General features: G+C 40.2%; 1 protein-coding gene across 2 annotated transcripts in view; it reads left to right on the top strand.

Moving 5' to 3' along the window:
* Positions 1 to 23,326, top strand: part of MSRB3 (methionine sulfoxide reductase B3) — a 99,039-nt gene extending 75,713 nt beyond the window's left edge. For both annotated transcript variants that reach the window (XM_083182453.1, XM_083182454.1), the window contains 3 exons: positions 6,336 to 6,364; positions 20,797 to 20,894; positions 22,420 to 23,326. In XM_083182453.1, coding sequence (XP_083038579.1) covers positions 6,336 to 6,364; positions 20,797 to 20,894; positions 22,420 to 22,572 — 280 coding nt within the window. In that variant the 3' untranslated portion in view covers positions 22,573 to 23,326. The remainder of the gene's footprint in view (positions 1 to 6,335; positions 6,365 to 20,796; positions 20,895 to 22,419) is intronic.
* Positions 23,327 to 24,638: the final 1,312 nt, after the last annotated feature.

Raw genomic sequence — 24,638 nt, 5'->3', positions numbered from 1 at the left:
AACTGGCAATAAATAATAATAATAATAATAATAATGTATAATTATTTTCTAAAGCCTTTAGTCTAGTTTTCTTTTTTTTTTGTATGAATGCTTCTATTTGTGTACAAAGCTAAAATATCTTCAATATAGTTGTATCATTATGCACTTTTTCATAATTTTTTTTTACAAACTGTATGAGAAGTGAAGCACCATCCTTCTTATCTCTCCTTTGAAGCAGTTGTCTAAGTAATACATTATAACAAATGGACTGGAACTGTTTGCTGGAGGATCTGGTGCATCCTGTTACAATCTATATATAACATAAGAACAACGAACCTCCAGTTAGCCTGGAAGATGTCATATACTGTATAGGCCAATTGAGCAGTCTTCTCCAGTCAGTATTTAATTTTAATCTATAAAACAGGCACCTAAAACACCAAAGCTGATACCTTATCTAAAGCCTTTGATGTTGTGCATGAAGGGATTCCAGCTGGCCAAGCAATCATCCTTCTTGTATTGTCAAAAAAAAATAACAACACCCTTTGCAAAATCCAAACTATCCTTATTGCTGGAGTTCAACCCTGTGTGATGCTGAAGCCGTTTTTTTAGCTTCTTTATAAATAGTTGTTGATGATGATGGTTTGGCAACAAGGTATACAAAGTTCAGGGGTCTAGGCAGAGGCAGGTCAAAGTCCGGTTCCAGGTCTTGTAGCAAGGTATCAAAAGTATAGGGACCGAAGCAAAAGCACTGCTGACAATTAGAGAGAGACAGATATGTCCTCATACATCAAGCCTCAATAAGCCGTTTAGTGCTAGACAATAGATACAGGTAAACCATGCAGAACGGTGTAGTTGTAGCTACTTTTTCCATACATTTGGGCCTTATCCGAACTGCAGAAACAGCGAGACACCACTAATAGTGTACCAGAGATACCAGGCTGTGAAAACTATAAAAAGTTAAATATCTAAAAAATATAAACAGTTGTAGATCAAGTACAACCGTGTATAGAAAAGCCATAGCTACTTCATCATAGTACTTTGCATATATTTATTTATTTATTATAATTCAGACTCATTTGCACAGCACACAGATGTAGTGTCACTAACATACTTATAATTAGTAAGCCCAGGATTCTTAGGTTCTAACCAATTCTAACACTCACAGTTTTAATTTCCTTATTATGTTTTACTGCATGAACCAGGGAATAATATACTTAATTTCTACACCTAAAATGACCTAATCTGAGTGTTAGTACCTAAAAGGACCTATTTTTACTGTTGGGGTTTAAAATACCTAATTCTGTTACTTGAGTTGAAACTATATAAATGTGTGGAATGAGTAGTTTTCATATGTAATTCATATACTGTATATAGATGTGTCCTGTTACAGCCTTGCTGCATAACTTATGCAGTGTGACTGTCAACTCCTGAAATTCGCAGGCGTGATACATTCACATCTATGGGAAAGCCAGGGCTGCAAATGAATCACAGACACCCGTGACATAGTGCTTTAACAATGTGTCTGCATCAAGGGAGCAAACTCTGCAAGGTAGTAGCAAGATATGTTGTACTGGCTATATAGTCCTGACAAGAAGCCCTTTTTACAGCACAAATCATAGCATTTAAATCATAGCTGATTGGAAATTTCAATCAGCTGGTCGTGGAGCAATGTCTGCATAGGACGAGTAGGGTCTAAGGACTACCTCAAGATGGCAGCACCCATTCCATTGTCTTCATGGGAGCCTGGCATTCAGGATTCTCAGCAAAACCAGAGTACAGTGATGAAACACAGAAATTACCATCCATGCCAAGTGAAAGCTCTGTGTGGGAACAGTGTGGACAGACCAGTGTGGAGCAATTTGCAACATGAGTGGATCTCAGTGCCAACCGGAACAACCTACGAAGCATGAAATGTCCTTTTTTTATCTACAACAAACAAAAAGTCTTCCACCACTTTTCTTTTCATTGTGTTATGGTAGGCATTTTGGACAATCTGAGGTTGCAAGAGATTTTTGTCCCAAGGAATTTAAAGGTCTCTACCCATGACACCATGTTGGAAATTACTAGTGGGACCTTGACATTTGGTTTTCTCCTGAAGTCTAATACCATCTCAACTGTTTTGATTGGGTTTAGGTCCAGGTTGTTTCTGCCGCACCACTGTGAAAGCCTGTTCACTTTCCACCTGTATGCAGACTCATCTGCCTCCTTGATTAGGCCGATGATGGTGGTGTCATCAGCAAATTTTATGATTTTTACTGACTGGTCACTCGAGTCCAGTCGTTAGTGTAGAGGGAGAAGAGCACGGGGGGAAAGGACACATTCCTGGGGAGCACCAGTGCTGATCGTACGTATGGCAGATGTGAAGGCTCCAGCTTTCACCACCTAGTTCTGTGCCATCAGGATGTCCACAATTCAGGAGCAGGTAGATTCTGGAACTCCTAGGGAGAGAAGTTTGGGCTGTAGGATAGCAGGGGGCAAGTGTGGTAAATGCCGAGCTGAAGTCAATTAATAAGACCCCCTCGTAGCAGCCTGGATGTTCCATGTGTTCCAGGAGATAATGCAGCCCTAGGTTAACGGCATCTTCGACGCTTCTGTTTGCTTGGCAGGCGAACTGCAGGGGGTCGAGATGGTTCAGGGGGTTCAGGGGGTCGAGACGGAATAATAACGGCTGGGCATAGTTGCCCAGTGTGTATGGACCTTTAAGGTTAGATGGCAACACTCCATAAGGACCCACAGCCTTACTAAGTCTGACCCTTTTGAACAAAGCTTCTACCTCCCCTGGTCCATGTCTCATTAAAGGCCAATAAACATTAGGAGATTTTAATTTCAAAAGACTTTACCAAAATCAGGATATACCTTTCTCCAAAGTAGTGCGTACACACTGAGCTATTTTTCCCAAAGAGCAAGAGATTTTCAGGAGGCAAAAGACTTTGCTGAAAATCTTTCATGTAAAAGAATATGTATATAAATGGCTGGTTTTGAATTCCAAGGGTGGGAGCAGGGGCCATTTTATTCAGTGCATTTCTGTTCTTGGGGTCTGATTCAGAGATTGATGGGCTGAGTATATTCGGAGGCCAGTGATCAGGTGAACGCCGCCCTGCCCATGGAAATCCATCCCATGTGCATAGGGAGAAATCCATTCACCTGCACCAGCAATGTATACTCTACTGCCATAATAAAATGATCATTACCACCTTTGTGTTGAGAGATTCCCATACAGTGGCCCGCTCCTTGCCCCGCCTTATCATGTTTTTTTATTCCTTGCTAAAATTCTGTTCTTGATTTTTCCCACCGGGTAAATACTGGCTGCATTATTCTTACACTGCAATTTAGATTTCAGTTTCAACACACCCCACCCAAATGTAACTTTCCCTACACGTTACATCTGCCTCACCTGCGGTGCACACGGTTTTGCTCATTTAGAGAACAAATGTGTACTGCGATCAGATCTGAATAAGGGCCACAGTGCAGTGTAAATGATTGCCGCTTTTTTTTTTTCATTTCTTACCAAATCGCTCACTTTCTGATTCTCTCACCCTATTACATTTCACCCTAGATGTTATTTTTTTTTTGTTTAAAACCTTGGACAGTTACAGTAGTTTGTGTTAATTACACTTTCTTTCTTTGATAGATAAATAAATAAATTAATTAATGATGTTGTTACAGTTTTTATTCTAGCAATTTTATTTTAGCAACTGTATATTTACATTTTGACAAATGGAAAGTACTTAAAACAAATAGTTTAATTAGGATGGAATGTTGCAGTAGGATGGGAATTCACAAAGTTTATGAACTCACCCAATAGAAGCTAAATAATTATTAAGAAGGCTTCCGCACGTAGCCATATTTTTAATGTATTGAATATTATAATTTTGAGAATTAGAATTTAATCCTTGCCGGATTTTTAGCCAGGCGAAAAATCTTACATTTTCGCCCATTTTTAAGGCGAAATAGATTCACCATATTCAATCTCTGTGCTGAGTTAAAAATTCTGCATTAAAAAAACTGCATGAAGTGGTGAATTGGCCACAAATTCACTTGTTTTTTTTTTTATTTGCCGCCTTTTTCGCCCATACACACACAAAAAAAAAGTGAAACGGCATGGGTGAAAATGTATTTAAAAAATGGGCAAAAACTACAGTGATTGAATACTGATTGGCAAATCATTTTTTTTCTGCCTGATGATAAATTTGGCAAGGAATAAATACCCCCCTTTTTAGAGTTATAATATTTTGTCTCTGCATTATGTTTATTTTATATATTTTTTGGTATAAAATGTTTATGACTTTTGGCTACTTAACACACAGTTAATTTATATGCAGTCTACTTGTAAACCTAGGAAAAATAGCCTTTGAAGGGCACAAATAAATGTATATTAGGCATTATGAATAAAGTCATTTTGATTCATCATTTAAATTTTCTAGAGAAATAAAATATGGTTTTCCATTGCTGGAAAAACTATTTGTTCAAGTTTTTAATCAATATGGTCAAGTATTTTACTTTTTTATTTCTGTTTGGCGCCCCCGTATCATGGGACATTAGGATAATTTGTGTTGAGTATTTCGTAAACATGCCTTCTGCATGTATTTGATTGCTCTAGCAATTATAAGATTATACTTACATAAAATGTAGTTTAATGTAGGTAGGCAGGTCCAACCCATTTGTGCAAAATGGATATTACCACAGATTGAAGTGAAAAAGTGTCTCTGGTGCTTTAGTATGGACACTAGCCAAATAGTAACTAATAACACTGATCGGATATATGAGTGTAGAAGGTTGCACTGCTCCTTGTACATTATCATGGATATGTCTTTAAAAGTTCTATTGATGTAAAACCGGAAATTAACTATTGTTTCTGCTGCTTCACATTTATGGGAGGAATCCACATGAGTTTATGGTTCCATTATTTTAGGTGTCAATAAGTCATTATGGTGGCCTAATGATGTGACAAACATTGGCCTTTATTCAGATCTGATCGCAGTACAAATTTGTTTGTAAAATGGGCAAAACCATGTGCACTGCAGGTGGGGCAGATGTAACATATGCAGAGAGAGTTAGATTTGGGTGAGTTATTTTGTTGGTAAATACTGGCTGCATGATTTTTACACTGCAATTTAGATTTTAGTTTTAACATGTTATATCTGCCCCACTTGCAGTGCACATGGTTTTGCCCATTTTCCATACAAATTGTACTGCAATCAGATCTGAATAAGGGCCATTGTGTCTGTTGATGCAATGGTAGCTGTGCAGGTTTTTTTTAAACATCTGGGTTCATGGGTTCAATTCCCACCATAGCCCTAACTGTGCGGAGTTTGTATATTCTCCCTGTACTTGCGTGGGTTTCCTCTGGGTACTCCGGTTTCCTCCCACAATCCAAAAATATACTGGTAGGCAGATTGGTTCACCACAAATTAACCCTAGAATGCCTGTGTGTGTGTGTACATGTGGTAGTGAATATAGATTGTAAGCTCCACTGGGGCAGGGGCTGATGTGAATGTTCAGCGGTATGGAATATGTGTGTGCTATATAAGAAACTGTTAATAAATAATAATATATGAAGACTAAAGTAAAGCAGGTGGTTTTCTTTATAACAACAAAACTACAATTCCCAAATTTTCTTTTTTAGCAAACAAATTATTGTGTGCCAAAACGAATTAAGAATATTATGTGGCCTTTTCAGTCATCAAATCTAAACACAGCATCTGTGGGATGAAATGTAAAAAGCATTTATTGAAGTCCAGTACAACTTTTATTTGCCACATTAACGTGGACATGTATTCCTGTGCCACAATTTCGGTTAGTGCTTTGACAAATATCAGCTGTCCTGAAGCAAGAATAGGGAGAAACTTACTGTTTGGTGTATTCAGAACGATGAGATTCTCAATGATATTGGCAGTGTCCATACATCAATGACATTAATTGTTTATTTTGTACATTATGTAAAACATTGTAACATATGTTTTTATTAACTATGGTATGTAACAACAAAAGGGGCAAACACATCATCAAGCCCAATTCCCCAATTGATAATCTCTAATTCTCAGCAAATTTAAAAATCCAACTGGACAAATAACTGATGTGTCAGAATTGGCAAACTGAGCTTTTCTCCCATGTTGGATTTTGCTGATAATATGACTCAATCGTTGGACCCATTGATTGTTTATTAAAGTGTAAAATTTGTGTATAGAAATGTTTATGTTTAAACACAGCATACATGTCATTTTATTAATGTGTTTGGTTAGTATTTTTTAAAATTGTATTCTAATTTTGATTACAATATTTATTACAAATATTTATACAATATTTTGACTACAATGTGGTCTACAACATGACATATGGCTTTTCTTTTATTCCAGATCGGAAAAAAAATTTGACTCCAACTCAGGTATGTCTAACTGCGCCATGCAAACATTAAAATGTGCCCATTGCAGTCATTAACATGCATTAAATAACAAAACCCAAATTAAGAAGGGTGTACAAGAATAGATGACAATGGCCTAATGCTGTTTACACAAACTGAAGGTAGTTTTCTGTGAATTCTCTAGTAGAATAATGGTCATGACTATGGATAATATAGTTGAATTGAGCAGGGCTGCCATCAGGAATTTTGGGGGCCAAACATTTCCAGTCCCAAGCGCCCCCCCCCCCTCCTTACTTGACTTACTGTAACCCAGCCGCTGCTCCCCCATCTCCTCTTCCGCTGAGCTGCAGCCCGGTGGTCCCAGACCACAGGCTTCTTCAACTCATGATGCCGGCAGCCAATTAAAATGCAGCACCGGCCGGTGAGTCAATCAGAGCTTGCGTACCGGCAGCTGCTCTGATTGACTGCCGGTACGTGAGCACTGATTGGCTCAAAAGCCCATGCAGCATTTCAATTGGCTACCGGCGTCCTGGGTTGAATAAGCCTGCACTGCTTTAATCAGCGCACTGAGCGCAGCACAGCGGAGGCAGTCGGGGTGGTTGCTGTGGGCAAAATGAGGTGCCCGGGCCCTTCCAGCTGTACCCACAGCCAGGGCCGGCGCCACCACTAGGCAGGACTAGGCATTTGCCTAGGGCGCCGGCCACTGGAGGGCAGTACTGAACTGCCAAGGTACCATAGAGAGGTACCAGAAAGTGGGGAGTAGGTGAGTATGTAATCCCCCTCCCCGACCCCCATCCCACCCGTTAATTAACGCTGCTCCCCCCGCGCCACCCGCTTCCTGCTCCCCGCTGGGTGGATTTCAGCGCGTCAGTATCACCCGCACACACACACACACCCCCCCCCCCCCGTGCCGTATCGCACCCGCCGAACCCGACACCCCCCCCCCCCCCGTGCTGCAGTATCGTACACACCATCCCCCCGGCTAGGCGCGGGCGGCACGGGGGGTTTTGCCTGGAGCGGACGGGGGCTTGCACCGGCCCTGCCCACAGCACCCCCCTATTGACGGCTCTGGAATTGAGACAACTCTGTATGTAGTATTCTTTGACACTGTGGCTAATAAGAGGTATGTCCTAAATTGTTAACTTTATTTGTTTGTTGAGTATTTAAATATGTTCTTCTTAGTTTATTCAGTGTAGTTCTATGCACAGAGATGTTCCTTTACAAAAACCTGTATTTTAAACCCAGTATAGATATCCATGTGCAATGCACATGTATATATATCTATGTATGATGTATGTTTTCTTTTTATAGGGTTGTCTCTTATTCTGTGCCAATTTCTTTAAATAAGGCCTGTTTTGTTATGAGTAGTATGGCATTTTGTAACCGTTTTACTTCCAATGTTAAATTCTCACTTTGTAAGTGTTTACATTACATAATCTTTTCACATGAAAGTACACTAGCAACATTTTCACTGCTTAAATTCATAAAGATGTAAAGACACAGACAAGGAATAATTGTTAAACTTAGCATAAAACATTAAGTTTTATATTATGATTTCTGGCTTTAAGTATAAATAGATAGATGTTTTTATTTTTGCATATTGTTTGTCAGCATATTGTATGTCTTGGAGCCCAAAGATTTAGATTGTGGGGAAGATGTACTAAGCCTTAGGGAGTGATGGTGGAGTAAAGTAGCTCTTAACTGTCAGGATATGTTCAAAATGAAAGCATGGGGCTGCTGGTAGTTTATATCTCTTCCCTTTATCACTCTCCTGTGATTAGAACATCTGTCCTTAATGGCCCAATGGCAGGATGGCACACTACTCACATGGCCAAACCTGCCCCTGCTAAGGAGTGCTTTGGATCCACTCCTCGCTGTTAGTTACACACGTAAGAAAAAAAATTTGATAGTTTGACAGAATTGTACAAAGAACAAAATTATACCTAATACCTGTGACTGAACTTAAAACCATCTCCTGGGGTGTTATAGGAGCAGACACCCCATTTATTCCAGTAGTGTTCAGCCGGGACAAATTGAACTGCTGAAATTGTATGCCTTTTTTTTGCATTTTATGTGCTTCACAATATTATTGTTTAAGTGTAGAAAATGTCACTTTATTTAGCCAATTTAATTGCAATCAGTTTTACAATCACCCGAGTGCTGCTAAACCCTTCCCTACTTTGTACTTAAGTCTAGCAAATGTCTGATACATATGTAGGTCAGTAACTGTAGGGAATAGTCAGGGAAATAAGTTAGGAATCACAGCCAGATTAGTACACAGTATATTTTTTGCCAGAGTGTCAAACAGTGAGTTAAAGTAAATACTAAACAATCACCTAGCACTGAGTACTAGGTCTCGCCCTGTTTTAAAGCACCAGGGAGCAGGGATAAGAGGCAATAAACAAATTGTAGGAAACTTGCACATGCTCAATTTAGTACCAACAACACTGGAGGTTTCACACCAGTAACCTTTCTTCTTTCTTAGCCTGTGGGCAATTTGAATAAATGCATACAAGCTTATTAATATAGTGGCATACAAGAACCAGATCTACAATCCCCAAGAGATGTTGTAATGCTTATGCAAAGACCTAAAAAGTGGTCAGAATCCTGACTGTCAGAATTCAGACACAGGCTCACAATGCTGACGGATGCCCAAGGTACGTATTAGGGTTAGTTTCCAGGATTAGAGTCAGGCACTTGGGGGAGAGTTAAGTAGGCCATCGGGAGGGTCAGTTAGGGTTAGACTGCAGGAGGGTGGGGAAGGGTTAGGCTTAAAATGCTTACTCGGTTCTGTCAGCATTCTGAGCATCAGGAATCCGCTGTCACAATTCTAACCACCAATATTTCAATACCAACACCTTTATAAGGTCCATGGGGGAAAACTCAAGGCAATAGAAGCAAACTAAAGCGTTAATGTTGGTGTGCATATCCAATGTTTCATAATTGAGTACCGCTGTTTAATGCCAGCTATTAGGATCTTCTGATGTAAATTTATTTTCTAAGAAAGTGACATATTAGCTGCCTTTCCCAAAACTGCACCAAACTACAATTTATTCTGTCTCGGAATAATGCCAGGATTTGTATGAAGTATGAATGTATTGAAAACAATTGTCTCGCCTGTCATGCTGCTCCCCCCTATCTATGTGCTGTACACTAGGAAGATCAAAGTTCCTATTAAACACATAAGCAGGTAGATAAGTACAGTACATGAGAAGATATGCTTTACATCACTGAAAATGTGTAGGGACAAATGTAAACATATACACGTTTCTGAAAGAATAACATATATAGTGGTCCTTGCTTAATGAGCATATGTTTAACTAGGTACAATAAATTTAGAAATAATGAGAAATTATAGGAGTGAAGTGACATCTCGAATCCACCAGGTGCATGGCCTCCATTAACCAGCCTGAATTGCATACTGCTACCATGAAATCATCAGCAAAATTTAAGGGTCTGGTTTTAATTAGACCTCCATGTCTAAATACACAAATCATACAGAAATACATTCAAACATTAAAAGGGATACAGCTTTCAAGTGTGTGTTTTAGCATTTTATGATTTTTGTGGTACGGATTGCCTTCATATAAACAGGGCCTTACGTAATCTATGTGACAGCCTGGCACCAGATAACACAGGTTATTTCGTTTGGGGGGGGGGGGGGGGGGGGTGCTGTCATAAAAGTCTGTTATACCTACATTATCATACAGCATTGGAAAGAACCTCTACCTCTATTTAAAAAAAAAAACTGGGATAAATAACTGCATGTGTACCGGTCACACTGCACATGTGGGGGGGGGGAATAGCGACTGAAAATACATATGGATTGTAAACGCAATAGAGCCAAAGTTTGACTGGCAGGAAGCCCGCGTTTCTGGGTGAATAACTGCGATGCTCAGGTGTTTTTGGGGAGGGTCTCTGATGCCAACACCGACCACTACCAGCCTTCCTCAGTTGCAGATAAGTGGCAGCCTCAGACTTACCCACATTTGCATAGATGGCAAAGTCTCTTCAGTGTTTTGGGATATCAGTATGACAGTGTGTTGATAGTGATCTGCGATCCATTCATAAATTTTCACTGGCCATTTTGTTCTTTCTGTCTGGGTGGCAGCTTTCTACTCGCAGTCAACTACAAATTCTCTGTTTATCGATCCCTGCTGAAGTAAATCCTATCTTACGGCTATATAACATAACTTTATTTATTTAGTAGGCAGGCATACAGTACATTACATCACCTTAAAACTGAGGACCCCCTGGTTGTCATAGTGGTTAGCATTACTGCCTCACAGCTTTGAAGGCTTGAGTTCAATTCCTGATAATGACAGCTTTGTATGGCGTATTGCTGATTAGTGATCAATTACACAAACAACTCAATGTTCATACTTATTTATTCATTTTTGGTACACATATGCAGACTTGCCTACTTTTAGGCTGTTCAATCCAGGAGAGGGCAGCCATGTCCAAGCAGCGGGGGGCAGGGCCACTGGATGGTGTCTTAAAAGAGACTGGACTGAGTCAGAGCTTATGGGAAGATCTCTGTGTGGGTGCATGGCCAGCACGATCATGTCATTGTGGCCATGCCCCCCAATGCAATGCTTGCAATACAGGCCACAGCAGGGAGCGGGGCTACGATGGCACGATTTGTGTAATTTGCTCCTCACGGACCCTCCGCAGTCATAATCTCATAGAGCTCAGGTCGACAATATCTAGGTCTGCAGTCACTTGTTCGACCACTAATTGTCAACAGTGAGTAGGTGGACACTTGGAAATGATCAACATACCATAGGACGACATTGCCAGAAGGTTCACACAAGCTTAAGGTTGGCACAAGTTTTTCAGGTTCTTGGTGTATAGGTCGACCCTTTGAGTGCCAACGTTGCTGTGAGAGGTCCTCAAAATATCAGCTAAAAATGCCAGCGTCGCTCAGAGCTTTTATACTAGAAGAACAGTCGCTGGCATTTTTAGCTGATATTTTGAGGACCTCTCACAGCAACGTTGGCACTCAAAGGGTTAATTGCTTATTTTGTGTATATTATCTATATTGTATGTATTCTTTTATTTTAGCATTTTAAGAGATAATAAATAGAAAATCTAAAATATAATAGGATACATATAATAGGATTAGGCAAATATATTATCTCTGAATCCTCTTGTAAAGCTACCGTTTAGGAATCAGCAAAGTCATTTAAGTAATGATAATATATAATGTTCAAGCACTGTACATTTATTTATTTCATGAACAGTAAGCAGAAATATTTCATACATAGAAACAATTAATCGCAATAGTTAAAATAGTTGATAATTTGAAAGTAAATGTTCTGGCTGGGGGCACATTCCACCGGCAGCTGCAAGGGTTCACAACACTCATGACAGTAGAAGTATATCTCACATTCTCATGTCCTTTTAGCATAAACATGGGCTATTTTAAATGGATTCCAAAATTAAACTTAAAACAGTTTGCAGGTAGATTGTTGATTAAACAGGCAAAAGATAATGACAGGGTATATATTTTACCTTTAATAACTCTTTGCTTCATGTATTTATAGCAATCCTGCCATCAGCAGCTTCAATCTTTGATCTTTAGATCGTCATTAATGTGGAACTAGGGAAACTGCCTCATTTGGATATACTAGATTATATGGTTCAGCTATTTGTTTTTTTACTTGCTGCAGCTACAGATAATATAATACTATAAGAACTTTAAGGGAAAACTAGGTACTTGTGTACTAGCACTGCGCCCACGATAATTAGTCGCCCGATTTTTGACCGCATCGCATGCCATACACCCGATGGCATGCGATGCGTTGCGATTTCGCCCCATATACGATATTAAATTGGGTGCTTACAGTGTTAAATGCACCCCCACGCCACTCCCCAAGTATAAACGTGAACCCAAAGTGTGGCGAGCGCAGCGTGCCCCGCGAGGGGACGCGTATACCTGTGAAGTTCTACGCGTCCCCTCGCGGGGCTCGCCACACTTCGGGCGCGGTGGCTCGCTGCGCTCGCCACACTATATAAAATCGACTCCACGCCGACGTGGATAGCGGGGGTATGAAAAGGGCGTAGGACGCGTACCGCCGCCCCTCGCGGGCTCGCTGCACTCGCCACGGTTCGGGTATGCTTGGGGGGTGGCGTGGGGGTGCATTTAACATTGTAAGCACCCAATTTAATATCGTATATGGGGCAAAATCGCAATGGATGCTTACAATGCATTTAACATTGTAAGCACCCATTAGGGTGCTTATACAAGTTATAATCACATCCCATCGCATTGTATGGCATTGTATGCCATATACAATGCCAATGACATTGTGGAACATCGCGCGATATCGCATCGCATACCATCGTATGCGATATGGTCTTCGATGCGATGGGCGCTGTGATAGTACACAAGTACCGAAAATTCAATTACCTCCAAGTAAAAGCTTGTAATGGCCCCTATGTACCAACCAATGGTGATAACGGCCTGCGGTTTCTAGATATGAGGGACTGAGGGAGATGCCTGTGTGGAAGGAAAAATACCATGCTACAGCCAAAGGCAGCAACCAATGAGGGACGAAGGAGTAAAAAGGCCATGGTCTAGAGAGGGAGACTCAAAGTTAAATAGATAAAATAGCTGAAGGGAAGCAGGAACAGAGAAGGAAGCAGGGTGGATACAGAAGCAGGACCTGATAGGGAAGTAAGGTGTGAGGGGACCAGGGAGTCAGAAAGGGAGGTAGAGAGTGAGAGGTGTAGAGGCTAAGTAAGAGAAGCAAGGAGTGAGAAACACATGGGTGAGAGGGAATAAGGAAATTAAAGGACCAGAGAGTTAGAGACAAATGGATGCAGGGATGAATAAAATAGAGAGAAGCATTTGATGAAACACAAATGAGAGCATTTGTAGAGTGATACAGAGCATTACCTGAGTTGACAAAGAAAATATGTAAGGGTCACATGGAAAACACAAGGGAGAGGTGAACAAACAAATGGTAGATCTTAGACATATTGTAGCATATGTATCATAGGAGAGAGAGAGATAAAATACCAACCTGTCAGTTCTCTTATTAGAAAAATGAAAAACAGACACTCACTCAGCAATGAAGGCATAGTGTGTTGACAGTAGTAAAACATCAGCACATTCTACCTTAATGACTGTTTCACTTTCATAGGGGGGGGGGTATTGAAGCTGAAATATACAGCACTAATTAGGCCCCTCCGCATTCCATTCTGGGAGTTTGACACATTTTTTGTATATTTTGACCCATTTATTAATTTATTTACAGTTTCTTATATAGCGCAGCACATTCCGTTGCGCTTTACAATTGGACCCATGACAATGAATCGTCATGGATGAAAATGGACCCAAAAGTCAAAAAATTCGACTGAAAGTGGTCAAAAACATGTGGATCGGTGGCAAATTCACAGTTCTACGTGATTTTCAACCATGCTACCTTTTTAGAGCTGTCAAAAAATCAGCATGGGCATTGAATAGGGCAAATCCAATTTGCCCTACATACGGATGAAAATTGTCGAGGTTAAAGAAAACGTAAAGAATTTAGTCAATGAGCTCAGAACTGCTGCACTTCTATTGAATGGCACCTATATTAAGAAAAACATTGTGTAAATAAGGATATACACTGGAATTAGAGACAAAATAAGCCTCATTATTATAGTATGCATCCATTTGGATATATTGCTGTTGTGCTGTAGGAAGATAACATGCCACTGGCGCCCCCATCTGTTTTTGTTCCTAGATAAGGTACTTGTAATTGATCTCTTGAACTGTAGTAGGTAGTAGAGACCAGCAAATATATGAACACCCACATACACACACAAACACACACATATATTTGACTTGGTTTGATGGTCTTCCTTTTGGAAGTAAAGTATTCCTGTAGTCCTGATACAATCCTACATATTTATTTACATTGGTGATGTGAAACATACTTGTTAATTATTGCAATTGAGTAGCCTTGCATAACCTTTGCAGATGCTGTCTGCATAAGGCCCCTTGGTTTCTTATTTTGCATCCTATTATGAAATCTGATCTAACTTTCCAGATGTTTAAAAAGCTTAAAGCGCATTGTTCCTAATAGTGTTTATGCAAATGCTGACAGCAGTTTTCATACACATTTAAAAAAAAAAATAGTAAACAGACTCCTGTATTGTCTTCTTTCTTCATTGTTCAACATTTATGTTTCCTCTTTAATTGTATAATGTAATACTGCTGATGGTTGTTTTAATAGAACAAATCTATGCAATTCATTTTACGGTCTGTTGCTCTGTTAACAAGTTACAATTTAGACACGATGTTACTTAGGGGTAAAATTAATGTAGCAGCTGTATGCACTTTGTTAAAAATAATGCTCTATGCAACAAGTGGAAACCAATTAATAGAGTGTCCCCATAATTTAATTTTGAGTCATCTCGCACTATGTGCCTATGGACACTTTCCTTGTATATCATTCCAGTTGTGGTGGCTGTCCTTCATTACATTTGTCTTTGGAGTGTTACTGGGGATTTTCAGAATGTGAGTCATAGAATTCCTCTATTCCCACAAGGATTTCCTTCACTGGAGTTCCTTGTCTTTGTAGTTTTAGCTGGCTCCTTGAACCAGTTACTGTGCTGTGCAAATGGATGTTTTTGGACGGCTGTGTGTAAAATACCTGGGGAGAGAGGTCACGGATCGACTCCTGTTTTTCAAGGAAATTGATCTCTTTCATTTTAGCTAGAGTAATTTCATTCAGAAACTTTCTTCAACTTTTTAACCTTTTCATTTCCCATTCACAGGCTGCTTACTGACTATAGGAATTTGCAGAGTCCAAACTCTACTTAGTAGATTTGTATGTGACTAACCCCTTGTATCACCTCATATAGATCACCATTGGCTTTTGGTTTACAGGCTTCTTCCCATCAGGTTTTCATCAATGCCTTGATGTAAGGAAGTAATTCTAGAATTTCTCATATATAGGATCATTTGGCTGTTCAAAAGGAATACCACTTGATATCATTTTACCTTCTTTGTGTTTAAAATGAGGTGAAGTACAGGTTAAAAGAGAATACTAGACCAGTCCTGTACATGCCTTTTTTATTACGGTAATAAAATGCAGTACTGTTTGAATGCAATCTCCTCATTAGAGAGTGTCCGTTTATAGCTCATTTTGTATTCAGATATGTTTAATACAACACTATCTTTTTTATGTTACTTTTGTTATTGAGGTGTATAGAAATATACTAAAGATATATATGAATAAAGACAAAGTGTTTCATTTCCCATCTCATGTTAGCTATGTAACCTGTGGGCTGATGATAGCCCAAGCATAGGTCACCTCTATAGTAATCCTACCACCTAGCCTGCCTGGCCTTAGACAAATGCACCATAAAACTGCATCCAGAAACACTTTGAAATGTCAAAGTTGATAAAACCATCTATAGTTAAAATGAAAACAAATACACAAATCTCATAAATTGCTGACTGCAGCTTGAAATGTTTAACGGACTTTGGCCCTTATTCAAATCTGATCGCAGTACAAATTTGTTCTCAAAATGGGCAAAACCATGTGCACTGCAGGTGGGGCAGATGTAACATGTATAAAGAGAGTTAGATTTGGGTGCAGTGTGTTGAAACTGAAATATAAATTGCAGTGTAAAAATAAAGCAGCCAGTATTTACCCTGCACAGAAACAAAATAAGTCACACAAATCTAACTCTCTTTATACATGTTACATCAGCCCCACCTGCAGTGCACATGGGGGTTTATTCTAGTTCATTCTTTCTGAAAAAATCCTTCTTAGATGGACAAAACCATATGCACTGCAGGGGGGGCAGATGTAACATGTGCAGAGAGAATTAGATTTGGGTGAGTTATTTTGTTTCTGTGCAGGGAAAATACTGACTGCATGATTTTACACTTCAATATAGATCTCACTTTGAAGAAAAACCCCACCCAAATCTAATTCTCTCTGCACAAGTTACATCTGCCCCACCCACAGTGCACATGGTTTTGTCCATCTAAGAAGGATTTTGTCAGAAAGAATGGACTAGAATAACCCCCATGGTTTTGCCCATTTTGAGAACAAATTTGTACTGTGATCAGATCTGAATAAGGGCCTTTGTTGGAGGTAATCTAATATTTGCAGACTGCACTGAATGCCAGCACTGTAGGAGCGTGCTATAGATATATGTCTGTTATACTATGTAATAAAATAATCTTATTATTCTGAACACAAGTGTGCATCCAACAGCTGATAATGGAAAGCCTTTGCTTGCTGTCCATGTATATACAGACAGTTTTAATCTTTGGAATGCTGAACACATGTTATCATTGAATAATCTATATGTTGTTTACAATTACCTGAAATATTAGACTCCTGGGAAAGGAAAGACACCAGTACATTTTAACTTATTGTGCTTAACATGGGAAGTTTTTGTGCAGCAATATACAGTAAATCATACTTGCTTACTTTATAAAACTAGTTTCAGGGGGAAGTATAGTTGGTAGTAGAATTTCGCATTGCGTGGCGTATCTGACTATTTGTAATGCTGTAAAATATTGCTATATAACATCATTAACTATATACAATTGCTGCCTTTCAATATTGTACTTCTTGTTTGCAATACTTGTTACATAGCACAATTATTACTATTTTTAGAAGCTTTAGTAAATGTATTCTTATGTTTCTATTACTAATTAAACATCCTCAACCTCAGTCATAGCTCACACATTAAATTATTTTTTAAAGGATGTGGACAATAACGATGGGTTCCGAACAACAAATCATGTGCAACGCCCAGGGTGAAATGTAAAAGGGTGTGATTTTCTGACTTTTGTCATTTTAGGTCAAAATATGTTAAAATTTGCACGTTAAAAAAAAAAAATCACAAATGTAATAGTGGGGGGTATTCTGATTCACTCGATAAGGAACAATCACTCTCTAATGGACAAAACCATATGCACTGCAGGTGCTAATGTAACATGTGCAGAGAGAGTTAGATTTGGGTGTTTTATTGTTTCTGTGCAGGGTAAATAGTGGCTGCTTTAATTTTACACTGCAATATAGATATCAGTTTAAAGTACACCCCCACCCAAATCTAACTCTCTGCACATGTTACATCAGTCCCACCTGCAGTGCATATGGTTTTGTCCATTAGAGAGTGATTGTGCCTCTCCGAGTGAATCAGAATAACCCCCAGTGTGCGAATTCTGATTTAATTCACACATTTATCGCACATTTTGTTATGTGCAATTCGCATCCAGATGTTTTCCCATTATAAAGTATACAATCCGCAAATGTAATAGAGTGTGATTTTTCGTAAACGTTACCAAAAATCGCAAAACAAATAAACCAGGTTGAGACTGGCGAATTTTTCAAAACCAAAATGGTCCCTCTCCTGAACCAGACCAGCCCTGGACTCATTGAGCTGGTCCTGGTTCCAAAATATGGGGACAAAAAGCATATGGTCCCCTGGTGCTGTCCCCGGCGTCTTAGAGTGGTGGATGCCAGGCTGATGTGTGTAACAAATAGAAAAAAGCGCATTGCTTTATATATGTGAACTACAAGACCCAGCAGGTTCTAACTCCCTCACGGACCCTGTCTAGGCATAACTAGCCACGGTGCTCATGGTACGGCTGGGGGACCTTGTATAAAAAGTGTCCCCCGGATGTGGTATGACATGGCTGGCTGCTGGAGCCCCACACTGGGTGTCACCCTCAAAAGTGTCTGCTCTTCTGTAGTGTAGAGTGTGCTACTCTCCTGAAGCACTCGGCTCCTGTCACAGTTAAAGAGCCGGCATTCTTGGGGGCAGTGAGCATCTCTAGGACACGGCTCAAAATTACAAAAATGTGGTACCTACGAGGTCATGCACATTCAGTTAGAATACAGCCTATTTCTGGCGAGGTGGGAGGGGAGTGGTAATGCAAAGTGCGCAGAGTGTCACCTCCAAAATCACACTCTATTACATTTGCGGATTGTATACTTTGCCCAGTAGACAATGTCTCTTATATCTAATTGCTGATGATACATATCCCAGGTACCTCAGAACTTGTAAGGCTGTAGGGGGTAATGTACATCAATCCTCAGGAGAATGTCCATGGGAAGAGTAAGTTGGTCAGGTGAAGCTGTATGAGGAAATAACGATCCTGGCGGGTTAATGGCAGTCCCACAAGCTGGAGAAGTACAGGGCTGGTCCGGTTTCGATAGTCACCAAGATAGCACGGATGGATGCTAATGCGTTTCACTGCTTTCACTGCTTGTGCAGTTTTTGTTGTTGTTGCAAGATTAGGTCAGGTACCAAGTGCTAACCTGCTCTGCGGCAATAACTAGAATCAGCAATACTAGTTCCAAACCAATTAAATCAGCAACTAAAGGAGTGGGGGTCCAAGAAGCAACACCCCTACTATTGGAGGCTTACTGTGTTTGCGAGGTAAAGAATTTTAGGGGGTTATTCATTAATGCTGCTGGGCAATTTATCAGTGCCCTACCATTAAATAGAATGTGCGAATGGCTGCCGAAAATCACGCAGAGTGGCAGCTAGCTTCAAATCCATTCGCAACTCACTCACCATCGTACGATTATACCATTCTTTCCACTCTGTGCGTAACCAGAACCTACTCTAACTGTGCGATAGAAACAGGCTGGTAGAGGCCAGAGCTGATGTTACAGACCCTCCCTGAAAATGTTTGGGCACGCCTATGTTTTTCCTGACACACCCAGAAAACGTCCAGATATCACCCACAAATGGTGGCTTCCTGTCAATCAACTTGCGAACGGCTAGGGACCAGGATAGATTTTGTAGATATTTGGACACGCAAGCATGCTATGATCTGTATGCATGTGCAGTCGTTTCATAAACGTCCGCCTTGCGAATTCAAACATACAGTGGTCAGGTCTGAATCAGGCCCTTAGACTGTAAGCTCTGATGGGCCTAATGTACATTTTTACTTTTTTGTACAGAATTCAATAATACCTTGGAGACGATAATTATGTTGATCATAAACGTAATAAAAACTGCACACATCTGTCTTATATTATAGGTTCCCCTACACAGTGCATTTTTCGGGTGCAATGCGATGTGCACTCCCGTGCACAACCCATCGCACAGCACAGAAAGTCTGTGCAGCCCGTGCTTTTAAGGTGCCCATACAAGGTGCGATGAACTCTGCTTTAGTACAAGATTGCATAGCATCTAGTACAAAAAGCATACAATGTGCTACAGGACCGTGCTTTTTGTGCTAGATACGATGCAATGTAGTACTAAAAGCACAGGCAGAACATACTTTATGTGCTTTGCGATGGGATGTGCACGGGAGCACGTTGCCCTGTCGCACTGTGTTTGGGCACCTTAAGAACTTGAGCAGAAATAAATAACAGTCACTGTTATTAATTCAATTTCTGTTAAGATGGGTTCCATTTATAGATAGACAGTCAATAGGTCGACCCCATAGGGTTAACAGAGTTAAAAGGTCAACAGGTAAAAGGTAAACAGTGCTTCAGTTCAATAGGTAGAAAAAGTTCACATGACAATGGTCGTCACACATATAGCCAACAGGTATTTTTGGGGGTTTTCACATACTGTTCAACTTATATTTTATTTAGCATCCGCATGGACTACAATTGGGAATAGTAACCTGTGCCAAGCACAGTGGTAGCAGAGCAAGGCATCTTGCCCGAAGCATACTGCGCTCTCAAGATTAAAAGTTTGCAATATTCGGGGGTCACATACGATAAAACATAGAACATGACACCCAGATAAATGTGTGTTGACATTTTGTGTGTTCATATTGACCTTTTTGTACCTGTCAAACATTTCCACTGTCTACCTTTTCCATGTCAACCTTTTGACAGAGCCACAACTAGAGGGTGGGCTAAGGGGGCACGCGTCCCAGGTGCCAGATATAAGGGGTCGCAGAGATGGTCACCCGGCTCCTTCAGCTAGCTGCTTTTCCCCCCACCCTCTAGCTGGCTGGCCACCTGCTGGACTATAGTTTTAGGATCAGTACCTGATTCAGAGTGACTCCTTTAGCACCAATCATGGCGCTTCATTCACTCGGACTGTGCCAATCGATCTAAAATACAGCAAGCACTGCTTGAAAATCCGTGCTTGCTGTGAGGATTGTAGATCGATTGAAGACTAGCACAGTCTGGATGACTCTCTCTCTCCCTCAATCTCTCCCCTCATTCTCTTCTCTCTCCTCTCCCTCCCTCTCTATCGTTCCCCTAAATCTCTTCCTCTCCTCTCTCTCTAACTTTTCTATTTCTTGTGGTCTGGACTTTGGCACCACTACTTTGTGGCATTATATGGCATAACAACATTTTTACATTTTTAACAAGAATCTGTTTTTGAAGATATAGACCAAATGAAAATTGACCTAATGACTTGTCTAATTACTGTAGAACTTCTATACCACTCCTGTTTAAATTGCCTGCCTTACATAATGTATTTTTTATAACTTTGTCGAACTTTTATGATTTGTGCAGGTTGGCCCTCATTTTATGATGTTGTCAATCCAGAAGCAATAACTCTTACTGATGATTTTTCATATGGGATGCACAGAGTGGAAACTAGCTGCAGTCAGGTCAGTCAATATCAATGGTTTAGAGCAAGACCATCCATGCTGTAGCAATTAAAGATGACACTAATTATCTACTTTAGTAATTAATGGAAAACTGTAGGCATGATTGAGAGAAGTACATAAGCCCAATGCTTTGTAGGAGTGCAGAAGCCAGGCTTTGTAGTAGTGCCGAGGCAAGACTATGTTGGCGTATCAAGGCCAGGCTTTGTAGGAGTGCCAAGGCCAGGCTTTGGAGGAGTGCCAAGGCCAGGCTTTGGAGGAGTGCCAAGGCCAGACTTTGGAGGAGTGCAGTTTCCTTTAGTTAAGGGAAGCTTGCACTGCTTACCCTGCACCCATAGACTTTACTGTACTTAGTTTTTAACTGACACTATATACCTCAAAGTGAAACTGCCAATTGGTCATTTTGGTCACATTCGCAGGAGATTGGCACAGTGCACTGCCGTGAGACTGTACATGAGCGCCTTCCTTTCTTATAATGCCTATATCATGCACACTAGGAATAATAGCACATTGCTGGCAGAAGTATGGAGCCTCCCTGTCTCTCTGCGTGGCAGGGGTGGATCTCTTTTTTGGTGGCAACTTCTCCCCTTTTCAGTCCTAATCCTGTAAACCCTGAACTACACTATTATTATAATAATTATTATTATTATTAATATTAGTATACTTTATTTATAGGAAACCATCAAATTAATGATTTAAGATACAGGATGGTTCAGATTGTTTATACGTGAACTGGAAAAAATGAATATGTAATAACGTTATGATACAAATCTGGTGTGTAATAAGTACAGCTAGAAGTGTAGTGTTATATTGTTTATGATGATACAGGTTTATGTGCTAGAAACATAAGGGAGCAATGGCTGGTGTGTAGATGTTGTAATTAGCCATATTTTTCCAATGGCCTATAGCTGTGTTATTATAACACCTTTCCAATTTCAAGAGATGAAATACATTAGAAACCCCACTGTGGTAGCATGCTCAGCATTCATGCATTAGTACCACTATCTTGTGTTAAAGCAGGAGCACCTTGTCCTGCAGAGAGTGAGATGAGATACATTGACCGATGACGCAGGTCTTAGCAGAGTGCCGAGCTGTGGCACTCCACACATTCAGACTGTTGCTTACTGTATAATCAATCTTAGGTCTTTGAGCACGGCAAACTAGAGATTACAAACAGCAGGGACTGATTGATCACTCTGATTGAAACTCAGTGCAATGGGAGGATGTTGCCCCAATGTCTCCCCCTGGATCCGCCACTACTGCGTGGGAACACTAAACTCTGAATGTAGAACTTTGTAGAGCATGTAGGATCTGAGATGTTGAGAACATGCAAAGTTCTGGTCATTGTAAAAAGAAGCAACATTTTGCTGTATACATGTCAATGTACCCCCCCCCCCCCCCCCCCATCACTTCTTAATTAAATAGAATGTACAATTGTACAGCATATAATAAGCAGACATCTTGTTTTATAAGTGAAGTTAAATGAATGAAGAAGAAAATAACAACTGTATACCTTGTTCTATTGTAGTGTGGCGCACATCTTGGTCATGTCTTCGATGACGGGCCCCGTCCAACTGGTAAAAGATACTGTATAAACTCTGCATCACTGAACTTCATACCAGAGGAGAAATGTGATGCGGCAGGAAGCTGCACCTCAGCCTCACCTGGAAAGACTGAATAATAACCGACAACTACAGTAATCGGCAGTGTAATAACCATTATCTGAACTGTGCATTTTCTTACTAGTCTAGAAATAAATTGTAAGCCTAAATCATAATACATTATCTGTACAATATAGACACATTATTTTTCTGCTTTTGCATATAATTTATTCTTTAAACCTGGGGTAGCCAACTCCAGTCCTCAAGAGCTACCAACAGTTAATGTTTTCCAGATCTCCTCACAGAATCACAAGTGAAGTCATTAGCTCCACCTGTGGATCTTTGAAAATGTTTTAGCTAGTAATGAGTGCACCTGTGCAGTAGCTAGGTTGTCTATAAAATGGGAACTGTTGGTAGCTCTCGAGGACCGTAGTTGGCTTCCACTGATTTAAACTCTGCCTTTAGACTATAATTAAATATGCTCTCCCGTGTGCAGAAAGTAAGAGGCCAATCCTCTTAGTTACCCCTCTTCCCTGAGCCTGATCATCTGAAATAACGCTGTATTTCCCTACTAGAGCAGTCTCCATGGAGCTCTGCAGATCAGTCTTATGAGGAAAACACTTGGGACATATTTAATTAATGACAACTCAACACAACTTGAGTAACCTTTAAACAATAACTCATTTCCAGCTATGTCATTGATGTGTATACAAAATGGAGGTGTGTGAATTATATTCAAAAGTTTCTAATTAGTTTTATTACTACTCAATGAAACACTGTGGGCCAAAGTTTGTTCTTACAAAGAAAAATAAATTGCAAATTACATTAGGTATTCACCTTTGTCTTTATCCCTTTTTTTCTGAGTGATGCTGATAATTCACAATGAAATGCTGTGTTATATACTGTAGCATGATAGTGCATCTGTGGGTACATTAATTTTCTTATTCAGAATACTCAAAAGAAAAAGGAAAGAATAAAAGGAAGTTTATGAAAGCTCATGGACTGGCTAATCTCAATCTTATGTGTAACATGTTTACCCAGAGCCTACTTTATGGCCCAATAAGTGGGGCCAGAGCCTACTCGTACAGTATGTTTGAAAAAGCTCCTCTCTATAGCTCCCTGGCTCACCTCCACTGAAGAGCAAACACTCATGCAAAACTCTGCTGTGTGTAGGTTGGAAATGCTGATTGGTCCCCAATGCGTTTCGGCCCTAGGGGGCCTTATTCTAGGGAGTATTTGCAGTGCTGCCGGGGGCTGTGTATTTTTTTTTTCAGATTGCGTGGCGTTTTTTCTTATGCTTACGACTAGGTCGTCCTTGGTTTGTGACAATGTCGCTTATACATTTTCTGTACTCATTTCCCTGGGATTGGCTCAGGATCCGTTAGTTCATGTTTCTTCCAGTCAGGCCCCTGTTAGTCATTTTCACATTTTGACTGTACCTGAACGATCTCTAGTACCATGTCCACCATAAGACCTGGTTGCATCAGAGTTGGAGCAGACTTAATTTGCCCCTTCAAACGTAGAGATTAAAGGTGAAGCCTTAGCATCTGCAGATACTGACCATCCTTTAGGACAGATCAACATAAGAAGTGTAGGGTTCGCTGTGGCCGTCCTAAACAGCGGTCACAGCTGTGGGGTAACAGCCAGTAACACATGTCTTATATGTGATGAACAATATAAATATGTGAGCATGATTTGTATTTAAAATAGATCAAAGATATTATCATCTATATTATCTCATTTAAAAAAATGGATTTGAATTTTAGCTTAAAAACACCATGTGCTCAGGTCTGTATTGTATGTCCATTCACAACTTTCCCATGTGCACTATTTACCTGCTGTACAGATAAGGACACAGTATAATATGTTCTATTCAGTCCAAACATCGTGCCCTGGCACCTCCAATGCCAGAATTATTATGAAATAGATGTTCTCCATGTGTGATCGTAAATAGTTTGGATAAAATGTGCCACTTACACCATCATATTAGTGTACAGCTGTTACACAGGAAACTCGGAATAGTAAAGAACCATATTTGTTTCTGACTACATATTTTAGCAGCTGCACAACAGCGTAATGGGAAAGCTGTTTCCAGGCGCTGCAGAGGCTGCCCTTCTGCTCACTCACTGACTGCACTCGGGATGTG

Source organism: Crinia signifera, chromosome 4, assembly GCF_055691185.1.
Source record: "Crinia signifera chromosome 4, ASM5569118v1, whole genome shotgun sequence".
Taxonomy (NCBI): Eukaryota; Metazoa; Chordata; class Amphibia; order Anura; family Myobatrachidae; genus Crinia; species Crinia signifera.
This window is presented reverse-complemented; position numbering and strand designations above follow the sequence as displayed.